This window comes from Somniosus microcephalus, chromosome 4 (genome assembly GCF_052327205.1).
Source record: "Somniosus microcephalus isolate GS21.2 chromosome 4, FLI_Smic_1.0, whole genome shotgun sequence".
Taxonomy (NCBI): Eukaryota; Metazoa; Chordata; class Chondrichthyes; order Squaliformes; family Somniosidae; genus Somniosus; species Somniosus microcephalus.
The window spans coordinates 117001608-117012810 of record NC_140990.1 but is presented as its reverse complement, the minus strand read 5'-3'; the positions used below and the strand labels follow the sequence as shown (position 1 = coordinate 117012810).

The 11203-nt window shown below is 43.5% G+C and overlaps 1 protein-coding gene across 1 annotated transcript; it reads right to left on the bottom strand.

Annotated features, from left to right (window-relative positions):
* Positions 1-6996: 6996 nt before the first annotated feature.
* On the bottom strand, positions 6997-10960 carry LOC147119692 (putative G protein-coupled receptor 139). The gene is made up of 2 exons (XM_085983768.1): positions 10824-10960; positions 6997-8113 (listed from the first exon to the last, which is right to left on the bottom strand). The coding sequence occupies exons 1-2, from the start codon at positions 10918-10920 to the stop codon at positions 7215-7217; spliced, it is 996 nt and encodes a 331-aa protein (XP_085839894.1). The 5' UTR covers positions 10921-10960; the 3' UTR covers positions 6997-7214.
* Between the last annotated feature and the right edge of the window lie 243 nt (positions 10961-11203).

The window sequence follows — 11203 nt, the reverse complement described above, 5'->3', positions numbered from 1 at the left end:
TGGGGTGTCTAGAACTAGGGGCATAGTCTCAGGATGAGGGGTTGGCCAGTTAAGACTGAGAGGAGGGGAAATTTCTGGACTCAGACGATTGTCAATCTTCTGAATTCTCCAGCCCAGAGGACTGTGGATGCTGAGTCGTTGAGTATATTCAAGGCTGAGATCGACAGATTTTTGGAATCAAAGGGAATCAAGCGATATGGGGATCGGGCAGGAAAGTGGTTTTGAAATTGAAGATCAGCCATGATCTTATTGAATGATGGAGCAGGCTCGAGGTGCCATATGGCCTATTCCTGCTTCTATTTTGCATGTTCTCATGTTATCAAACACTCCCAGGGAAAGAAAAACATGCGTTAGATGCCGTGTGAAGCTCCATCTTCTTGGTCCGATACTGTGTTTCGGGGTCAGGTTCTGTGTCACTGCTGAATATGTTTTTCTTGTACTTGCTGATTGCTATGAAACAGTTACATGTGATTACATACAATTTCGCTATTATTAGATCATGTTGTTTTCAATGTGTGGCACTAACCTTAGCAAGGAGATACTCACCTCGGAGAAAGTCAGGCGAAAAATCACCAGCGTGATAAGACGGATAAATGGACTGAGTAGAGAGACCGAGTTAATTTCTACTAAAATATATGGAAATGAGATTCTGTGACGGTTTGATCGAAATGCTCGAGTAATTAAGGAAGTCACAGATAACATAACAGAACTCTTCTCACTAGTAGGGGAATTTAGAACTCCGGGGCATCATGTTCGGATTCCAGGTACAGCCAGTTGATAGCGTTTTCCCTGGAAAATGGGACTGAGTACTTGCTTGAGAAATATTGGTTGTAGGGAATAACAGTCAACATCTTGTAGTGTTAGATAGGGGAGGTAAGACCAGGTGTGGTCTTCGGGTGAAGCAGGGTTAGAGGGCGAAGTTAATCGGGCCAGGGTGGACAGATGTTGTCCAGTTCCCATTTTAAACTGACATATCTTGCTGTTTTTATAAATGGCACTGTGATTTTATATTATTACAACATGATCTCCTGCGTTGTTGCACATAGGGAGTTGAAACGAAGTCACCACATTTTTACAGTTTGGGAATCAGTTGATTAGAGCAGCGGAATCTGTCTAAATTATGAGCTGCGGAGTCGGGAAACGGAAACCTGGGGTGCTACACTGCCACCCCCGTCGGAAGGACGGAACGACATCGTGACCTAATTAAAAGTTCATAAGAAGGCATATGGGGTGGGGGTGGGGGACGATTTTCCCCGGATAACTTAGCCGCTAAAGAGCCTCCGAGGTGGCCAGGCTGGGGTCTTAAACTGTAACGCTGGTTTAGCCCGCCTTTAGCGAAAGACGCCATCTTGGTCAAGGAGTTGAAGCTTGCGCTATGAACGGCCGACGGAAGGTCATTAAGCAGCTAATTGACACTTAACTTGCCTGCTGGCGCTCATTAATGAGGCGGCACGACATTCTGGTGGCCGGCGCTGGACCTGACGCCCTTTCCTAACAGCGACCAGCTGACTTGTAGTAAACGAGTAGTTGCTGAAGATTTGGAGCGCTGTTTAAATGCTCATCGTCTTTTACTGTCCACTTGCTGCTGGAGCTTTGAAGAGGATTATTGAAACACATCGGGAGACTTTCTAGGAAACTTCGTCAAGACTTCACCAACAGTCTATCAACATTTATTCTGGAAATTCTCTGAGGACTTCTCTTATAAACAGTGAGCGCTGTGTTAATCTACCTTATTGGACACCTTCCAGGAGTCACCCGGAGAAAGAAACGGGATCGGATCGGATCAGCCACCCGTTAAATGCAGCGCCTTATATTTGCTGCAAATATGATGAGACGGGATCTCATTGAAACCTATAAAATTCTGTCAGGTCTGGACAGACTAGATGCAGGAAGGAGGTTTCTGATGGCCGGGGAGTCCAGAACCAGGGGTCATAGTCTAAGGATAAGGGGTAAGCCATTTAGGACTGAAATGAGGAGGAATTTCTTCACCCAGAGAGTGGTGAACCTGTGGAATTCTCTGCCACAGAGGGCGGTGGAGGCCAGTTCATTAAATATATTCAAGAAAGAGTTGGATATATTTCTTGAGGCGAAAGGGATCAAGCGATATGGGGAGAAGGCAGGGACAGGGTACTGAAATTGGATGATCAGCCATGATCTCATTGAATGGCGGAGCAGGCTCGAAGGACCGAATGGTCTACTCCTGCTCCTATCTTCTATGTTTCTATGTTTCTATGTTTCAGTGAATGGAGCTGAATATCAGGTGCTGTGGACAACAGGCGCTCGATCCAATACCGCCCGTTCTGCATCACCACCCGAGATGAATTGCTAGACCAGATGAATTGAAGGTGTTAATGAACACATGGGTGTATGATATTGTTGCTGTCACAGAGACATGGGTGAGGGAGGGGCAGGACTGGCAGCTCAATATTCCGGGTATAGAATCTTCAGGCGAGAGAGAGGGGGGTGTAAAAGAGGAGGGGGTGTCGCAATATTAATCAAGGAGACAATTACTGCTGTAAGGAGAAATGATATCTTAGCAGATTCCTCTAACGAGGCCATATGGGTAGAACTTAAAAACAAAAAGGGGGCAAGCACTTTGCTGGGAGTGTACTATAGGCCCCCAAACTGTCAGGGGGAGATAGAGGAACAGATATGTAGGGAAATCTCAGAGAAGTCTAGAAATAATAGGGTAATAACAGTAGGAGATTTCAACTTGCCCAATATTAACTGGGATAGCCAGAGTGTGAAAGGCTTAAAGGGTATGGAATTCTTAAAGTGCATCCAGGAGAGCTTTTAGAGCCAGCATGTAGAAAGTTCTACAAGAGAGGGGGCGTTACTGGACCTAATTTTAGGGTATGTAGCTGGGCAAGTGGTAGAAGTGTCAGTAGGAGAGCATTTTGGTGAAAGTGACCATAATTCGGTGAGATTTAAGGTAGACATGGAAAAGGACAACGATGGACCGGAAATAAAGTTTCTAAATTGGGAGAAGGCCGATTTTAATATGATAAGGCAGGATCTGGCCAAAGTGGACTGGGATCAGCTACTTGTAGGAAAATCCACATCAGAGCAGTGGGAGTATTTCAGAAAGGAACTACAGAGACTACAACGCCAACATGTTCCCATAAAGGTCAAGGGTGGGACGAACAAACCCAGGGAACCTTGGATGTCAGGGATGTACAAGGATGTATTAGGAAAAAACGGAGGCTTTTGGCAGATACAAATGACTGAAAAGAGTGGAAGCCCTAGAGGAGTATAGAAAGTGCAGGGTGTACTTAAAAAAGAAATTAGGAGAACGAAGAGGGGGCATGAAAAAACACTGGTGGACAAAATAAAGGACAATCCCAAGGTGTTTTATAAGTATATTAAGGGCAAGAGGATAACCAGGGAATGAGTAGGGCCCATTAAGGACCACGGTGGCAATCTGTGTAGAGCCAGAGGATGTAGATGAGATTTTAAATGAATATTTTGCATCTGTGTTCGCTATGGAGAAGGACGATGTAGGCATAGAAATCAAGCAGGGGGATTGTGATATACTTGAACAAATTAGTATTGAGAGGGAGGAGGTACTAGCGGTTTCAGCGGGCTTAAAGTGGATAAATCCCCAGCCCCTGACGGGATGTATCCCAAGCTGCTGTTTGAGGCAAGGGAGATTTCAGGGGCCCTGACACAAATTTTCTGAACCTCCCTGTCCACAGGGGAGGTACCAGAGGACTGGAGGACAGCTAACGTAGTACCATTGCCCAAGAAGAGTAGTAGGGATAAGCTAGGGAATTACAGGCCAGTGAGCCTAACAGGGAAAATTTTGGAAAAAATTCTGAGGGACAGAATTATTCCCCACTTGGAGAGGCAGGGATTAATCAGGGATAGTCAGCATGGCTTTGTCAGGGGGAGATCATGTCTGAACAATTTGATTGAATTTTTAGAGGAGGTGACTAGGTGTTTGGATGAGGGTGGTGCAGTTGATGTACTCTACATGAACTTCAGTAAGGCATGTGACAAAGTCCCACTTGGGAGGCTGGTCAAGGAGATAAGAGATCCAGGGCAATTTGGCACATTGGATCCAAAATTGATTTAGTGGCAGGAGGCAGAGGGTGATGGTCGAATGTTGTTTTTGTGACTGGTAGCCTGTGTCCAGTGGCGTAGCACGGGGATCGGTGCTGGGTCCTTTGCTATTTGTGGTGTACATTGATGATTTAGTGATGAATGTAGGAGGTATGATCTGTACGTTCACAGATGACACGAACATTGGAGGAGTGGTAAAGAGCGAGGCGGTAAGCCGCAGGCTACAGGACGATATAGACATTATTGTTAGATGGGCAGAACAGTGGCAAATGGAATTTTACCCTGAAAAGTGTGAAGTGATGCATTTTGGGAGGACTAACAAGGCACGAGAATACACAATGAATGGTAGGAGCATAGGAAGGACAGAGGATCAGAGGGACCTTGGTGTGTATGTAGATAGATCCCTGAAGGCAGCAGGACAGGTAGATAAGGTGGTTCAAAAGGCATATGGGATACTTGCCTTCGTTAGCCGAGACATAGCATATAAGAGCACGGGTTATGATGGAGCTGTACAAAACTGTAGTTAGGCCACAGCTGGAATACACTGTGCATTTCTGGTCGCCACGCTATACGAGGGATGTGATTTCATTGGTGAGGGTGCAGAGGAGATTCACCAGGATATTACCTGGGCTGGGGCGCTTCAGCTATTAAGAGAGACTGGACAGGCTGGGATTGTTTTCCTTAGAGCAGAGCAGGCTGAGGGGGGATCTGATTGAAGTGTACAAAATTATGAGGGGCATAGATAGGGTAGATAGGAAAGAACCTTTCCCCTTAGCAGAGGGTTCAATAACCAGGGGGCATAAGTTCAAGTTAAGGGGCAGGATGTTTTGAGGAGGTTTGAGGAAAAACTTTTTCACCCAGAGGTTGTTTGGAATCTGGAACTCTGCCTGAAAGGGCGGTAGAGGCAGAAACCCTCACAACATTCAAGAAGCATTTAGATGAGCACTTGAAACGCCATAGCATACAAGGCTACGGACCAAGTGCTGGAAAATGGGATTAGAATTGACAGGGCTTGATGGCCGGCGCAGACACGATGGACTGAAGGGCCTCTTTCTGTGCTTTATAACTCTATAACTCTATGACTATGACCCATCCACATATCAATTCTTTTAATCACCTTTAATATCTTAATTAGATAAACCCTTAATATTCTATAATAAACAGAATATAAGACTAGTCTATGCAAACTGTTTTCATAATGTAACCCTATTAGCCCAAGTGCCATTCTGTTGAATCTGCGCTGCTCCCCCTCCAAGGCCACTTATCCTGTCCTAAGGTTCGGTGCCCAGAGCTGACTGCAGTGCCACAGATTCGGTCTGACCAGGGCTCTGTACAGCTGGAACAGAACTTCCATTCCTTTCAATTATAGCCCCTTTGATAAAAAGGCGACCATTCCATTAACATTTAAATTAGATTTTTGTGCCTGACTACGAACTTTTAGAGCTTTCTCTACTTGGACACCTAAATCTCTCCGTTCATCCACAGTTCCTAATTTCCCATTTTATCAAACACTCTGATCTATCTTTCTGAGGGCCAAAGTGGATGACCTCACACTTCCGCACATTGAACTCCAGCTGACACAGTTTTTCCCATTCAGCTTATTTCTCCATGTCCCTTTGCAACTTTCTGCTCCCACCTACACTATTTACTGCGCCACCTAACTTGGTGTCTTCAACAACCTTTGATATACGGCTCTCTATCCTATCATCTAAGTCGTTTATGATTAGTTTGAAAAGCCCCTGTACCGATCTCTTGGGGCACAACTAGCCACATCCTGCCAACCTGTCAGCATATGCATTAACCCTACACTCTGTCTCCTACCTCTGAACCAATTCCCTACCCATGTCAATAGGTTGCCTCCAATTCCATTCACTCTCATTTTTGTTAATAGTCTCTTATAACCTGATCCAATGCCTTCTGGAAGACCACATAAATAATATCCTTAGACACTCCATTATCTACTATGTTAGTTCTATTTAATAAAAATTAACTTGTTTCATTCGAAATGCCTTGCCCGGTACAAATCTATGGTGGCTCTCTCTGACCAGTTCATATCTGTCTAAGTGCCCAATCACTCTGTCCCTAATAACAGATTCTAATAACTTCTCTACAATAGACCTTAGACTAATAGGCATTTAATTTCCGATTTTGTCTCCGCTACCCTTCTTCACTAATGGAGTGACGTGGGCATGTATCCAATCCATGGGGCATTTCTGGTTCAGGTGAATTTTGGAAGAACATGGCTAAAACATCTACAATTTCCTCACATACTTCTGTTAATATCCTGCGGGGGAAACCATCAGGAACTGAAGATCTGTCTACCTTTAGTCTCATTATTTTCTCAATGACAAGATTTTGCTTATATTAAATCTGGTAATCAATTCTAATTAATTAAAATCTGGACCTTGGCATTTGTAACCCTTAAAAGTTGACAGAAAAGTCTGACATAAAACCTAACAACCTAGCGTAATGTTTTAGTGTTAGGATGTGTTTGCGTTTCTAAATATGTTTCCCGTCCATCTCCAATGACATGAAGCCAACATTGATTCACAAATGCAACCATTGCACAGCGTTGTTTGCAACTATTGTTAGCGGCCTGCATTGATCCACCTATTGAACTAATGGCACCCACACAGGGCAAAGACCACGGCTCCCAGCCTATTGTTAGCGGCCCTCATTGCTCCACCTATTGACCTAATGGAATCCACACAGAGCAAGGACCACGGATCCCAGCCTATTGTTAGCAGCCCACATTGCTGCACCTATTGTACTAATGGATTACACACAGAGCAACGACCATGGATCCTAGCAGATGGTAAGTGGTCAGCTGGGTGCTTCCTGTAAACGAGATCACAGGATCTTTCTCTGCGGCATTTTATGGGCACATTTCGTGTAAATGGAGCACCATCAACATAAGCACGGATAACGCAGAAGCAGATTGTCTTGTTTTATTAACATTTTAAAATGTTGCTAAACTGTTTAGTGCAATACCTGTGCAGCTGCCTATTTTATAACAAGTTGCTGCACAAAGTACAAAATGTTGCAAATATACTTAAATTAACATCAAATTAGTAAGCATTTCAGGGATACTTTATAAATTTTGTTTAGTATTTCAGGCGGCAGGTGGACAGTTTTCATTTCTTCTCGAAATTTTACACTAATTTAGCAATTAGAGTGATGGGAAATTTCACTGCAGTCTTCAACTCCTCTCTGAATTTAGTCTGAGTCACGGCATAAATACAAGTGTTTGTGCAAGAACTCAACAGTTGAAGCATGAATCCTATTTGTTGTAGGACATCCGAAGTACTAATAGTCATATTATTATACATTGCATTTATGCGCAAGTAGATTGAATTCACCAAAAACATCACCCATAAAAGGATAAAATTTGCGGATATAACAAACAGTAAAATGATGGATTTCCTTCGCTTCTCCATCTCTGGATCGCTGGGACTCTCCCCACTGCTGTCGGCCCGGAGTCTCCTGCGTGCTCTGCTGGCCACTAAAATGTGTCTAACGGTTAAAGCATTGAGCAGCAGAATCAAAACAAAAGGAACAAATGGGGTTAAAATAAAATGAAGAGATTCTATTGCCGCCCATACCCGTGAAAGGAAAACACTGTCTAATATATTGCAAAACCAAGGTATGTTAACCAGTAAATAGTCACTTGTGTACATAAAGTACCAAAAAATGCTTTGCAAACAAAACAGCACAGTCACTGTTCCTAGAACCACAGCCGCGGTTTTCTCAGTGCAATATTTTGTTTTCAGCTTTTGGCAACAAATGGCCACAAATCTATCAAAGGTGAAAGCGACTGTGAACCAGACAGAACAGTCTGTGACTGCGTACAGCAGGACGGCGTGGATATTACACACTTTAATGTTCTGCACAAAAAGGAATTGTGCAGCGTGAGCAATGGGAATCTGTCTTAGTATCACGTCAATTATAATGACCAGAAGATCCGCCGCTGCCATGGATACCAGGTAACGAGTGACACATTTGGAGAGACCGCACCTTCCTCGAGACAGGATCACAATCGTCACCAAGTTCACTGTAAGGAAGTTTATAAAACAGAAATTATACATCAGGCTCCAACAGAAGCAGCAACCCGGTGGAGTTCGGTCTGAAATTAGAAGTGTTACTAATACATCCAGGTATAGAGACTGATTATTTTAACTGTGACAGGGCTTTCTGCTGGAGGCAGGTTTTACAATAAAAGCAGAAACAAGATGTGAAATAAAAAATTGAAAGAATAAAATTAAACACAATGAATAAAAGGATCTACAGAAAATTAAATGAAAAACCATTCCTGTGAGGGAGATTACTGGTGGATCTGGTCGATAACAACACCCTGTTGTAGCTGGAGGCAAAAATGACCCACAATTCCCAGGTTTGGACGAAAGCCTGTGCGGAATTGGCCGTTCACTACTACAGGTGTCCCAGTGCTGTAGGATCCGGGTGGGAAATGGGGCAAGGATGTTCATTCTGATCACTGGCAACCAACACCGACTGGAAGGTGAACAGGTGTGGCACTGAGATGAGAACAGCTTTAATGGGGTTCTGATACCTACTATGGACTCTGTCTATGGTCTCTTGGTGAAGGCGTTTGTACCCTCGTAGCCCTGGGCCCAAAGGTTCAGCACTTTCAGAACAGGGGAGAGAAAAGAGGGAGGTAAAATAACAAAAACACACACGCAGTAGATGGGAAGACATTACATTATCAGGGAGTTCCCGGGACTAGAAGGTGGAGATGAACAAGGAGCGAGATGAATGAGGTGGTCTCCTCCAGCAAGACTGCGGGTGAGCAGCAGTAGAAAAAAGCAGAGCGGAGCATATGTAGGTCTTAGGTGACGATATTGGACCTGCGCTTGGAACAGAGGAAGTGGAGGGAGAGGAAAGAAAATATATTATATATAAATCAGTATTACAAATAATTGTATTAAAAACTCAGTCATTGGATTCATTCAGAGTCAGTTCGGCTCGTGTTGAGTGTGAAGCTCATGGGTTCAAGCCCCATTCCTGGGCTTCAGCGGGTTAGCACTGCTCAGAGGTGCCCGCCTTCCCGGGATTGCCTTGGCCCACTCTTCTCATTCATGGGATGTTATAGTTGGGACTATTTCAGGAAGAACATGGAGCTCTCGGTGTCATTGCCAACATTCCCGCACCAGACAACATCAACCAAACGAGTTACCAGCTGCTGTGTGAAAAATTGCGGCTGATTTTTCTCCAAGTTCTCTCAACTTCATGTGTGTAAATGTCAAAAACATATTATTTTTCATGCAGATAACATAAAACGTGGTGTAAATCTAATGCTTTATTTTAATTTAAAATTATTACTTTCAGTTCATATATATATTGCAATTAATTTACAGCGGATTTCCCAATGCTTTACCAATATACTTCCTTAGAGTAAATTACAACGAAACAAATAATCGCTTATTAATGTGAATTGTGCGGGTTTCCAATTGATTATGGAAAGGACACAGGAGATTATCCAAAGTCAGGTTGCGCCTCACTGAGAGACTCCCTGAACTGTGCAAGACCCGCATGGCTTTACACTGATGTGTCAGAGTAATGATTAATATTAAGTTTTTGGAAATACGATTAATTGACTATATTACTGGAACAAATGTAACAAACTTGTAATCCTGTCTTAAACATCCTCAACCAATGGGAGGAGTGTGGAGTAGGCGATGGTGGAAAGTCAGATAGTGAAGTGGAGCTGCTGATTTTTCTCAAACGTTTCTGTGTATTTCTGGACTCTCTGTCAGATCGCTACTGCTCTACCTATTGAACTGTATGCAGAATACTGAATATAAAATCTTCCTGAAAACACATTTCTGATCTAATGGAAATGCACAGTTCCGGCATCAGGCTGGTGTTAAAGAATCAAAGTACAATAAACTCGCAAACTTTGTTAAACACATGGCAGGAGTGAGGCCGCATTGTCCATTAAACTCAGACCAGTGAACAGGCGACTGTGTAACAAACACATCAAGACAGACACCTTCCAATACCGCACACCAAGAGGGATACATGGGACACAACCAACAGCGGGGAAATTATCTAAATCACAACAACAGTTACAATCAAACAGATATGGTCCAGAGAATTACTACCTGCAGAGAAGAGTAGACATTACTGTTGGTGATGAAGTGGAAAACCCTTAACACTTCCATGTAGCATTTCTTGGCTCACTGTTTGAAGAGAGGAGTTAACTGATTTCAGATCAGTGGGTGGGAACCAGGGTAAAATATGTAACAGCAACAGATATTTCAGGCACGCAAAGCTTTCATGTCCCTTCATCATAAACAACATTACTGAACCAACAGTTACTTCCCAGGAACATGTCATGATCGGGAACGCCGCCCCACCTGAATAGATGGTGGAAATGATATTGTAAATAATTTTAAACGTGTGTTTGGCACCAACCTGAGGATGAGGAATTACAGGATTACCGGTAAAAAGTGGGAATCTGGGACTGAGCATGACTGCTCTTTAACAGAGACAGGTACAGGTGCGAGGGGCTGAATGGCCTCCTTCTGTATTGTCAGTTTCTATGATTCTATGAACATCAGCGACCTGAGACGGTGGCAGGAAATGGGAGTCACAGGAACAGTAACACAGTTAAAATGGTGCACGGAGTTAATATTTGGACATACCAGGAACATCGATTATCCGTGTCTGGGGAAGATAATGGGAAACACAGAACAACAGCAATATATTTAAACATGCTTCACGATGTTAATAGTTGGACTTACTGGGAACACCAGCGGCAGCGATGATGGGGTAGTAAATCTTTTGTACGTCCAAGATTGCCCACAGCACCGGAAGACTTCGTGGGAAATCCCGAAACATGTTTCCACTTTTGGCAGGAAATCAGTGCTCAGGGCACCGCTCCCACGGAATGAATGGAATAGAGAATTCAAAAGAGCAACGCATTTATATTAGAGTATAAACTCCAGAGAGACGAGCAGATTCCCTGGGAACTGACATTAATTACAGTCGTTAAACAAACAGATCAAGTTAACCATTTCAGCCCCAACAATTCTAACATTTCAAAATACAATTAAACAGGCATTGCACCAATGGAAAGTGACACCCTTCAACGATCAGAACTTTTTGAAAAAGATTGGATAGA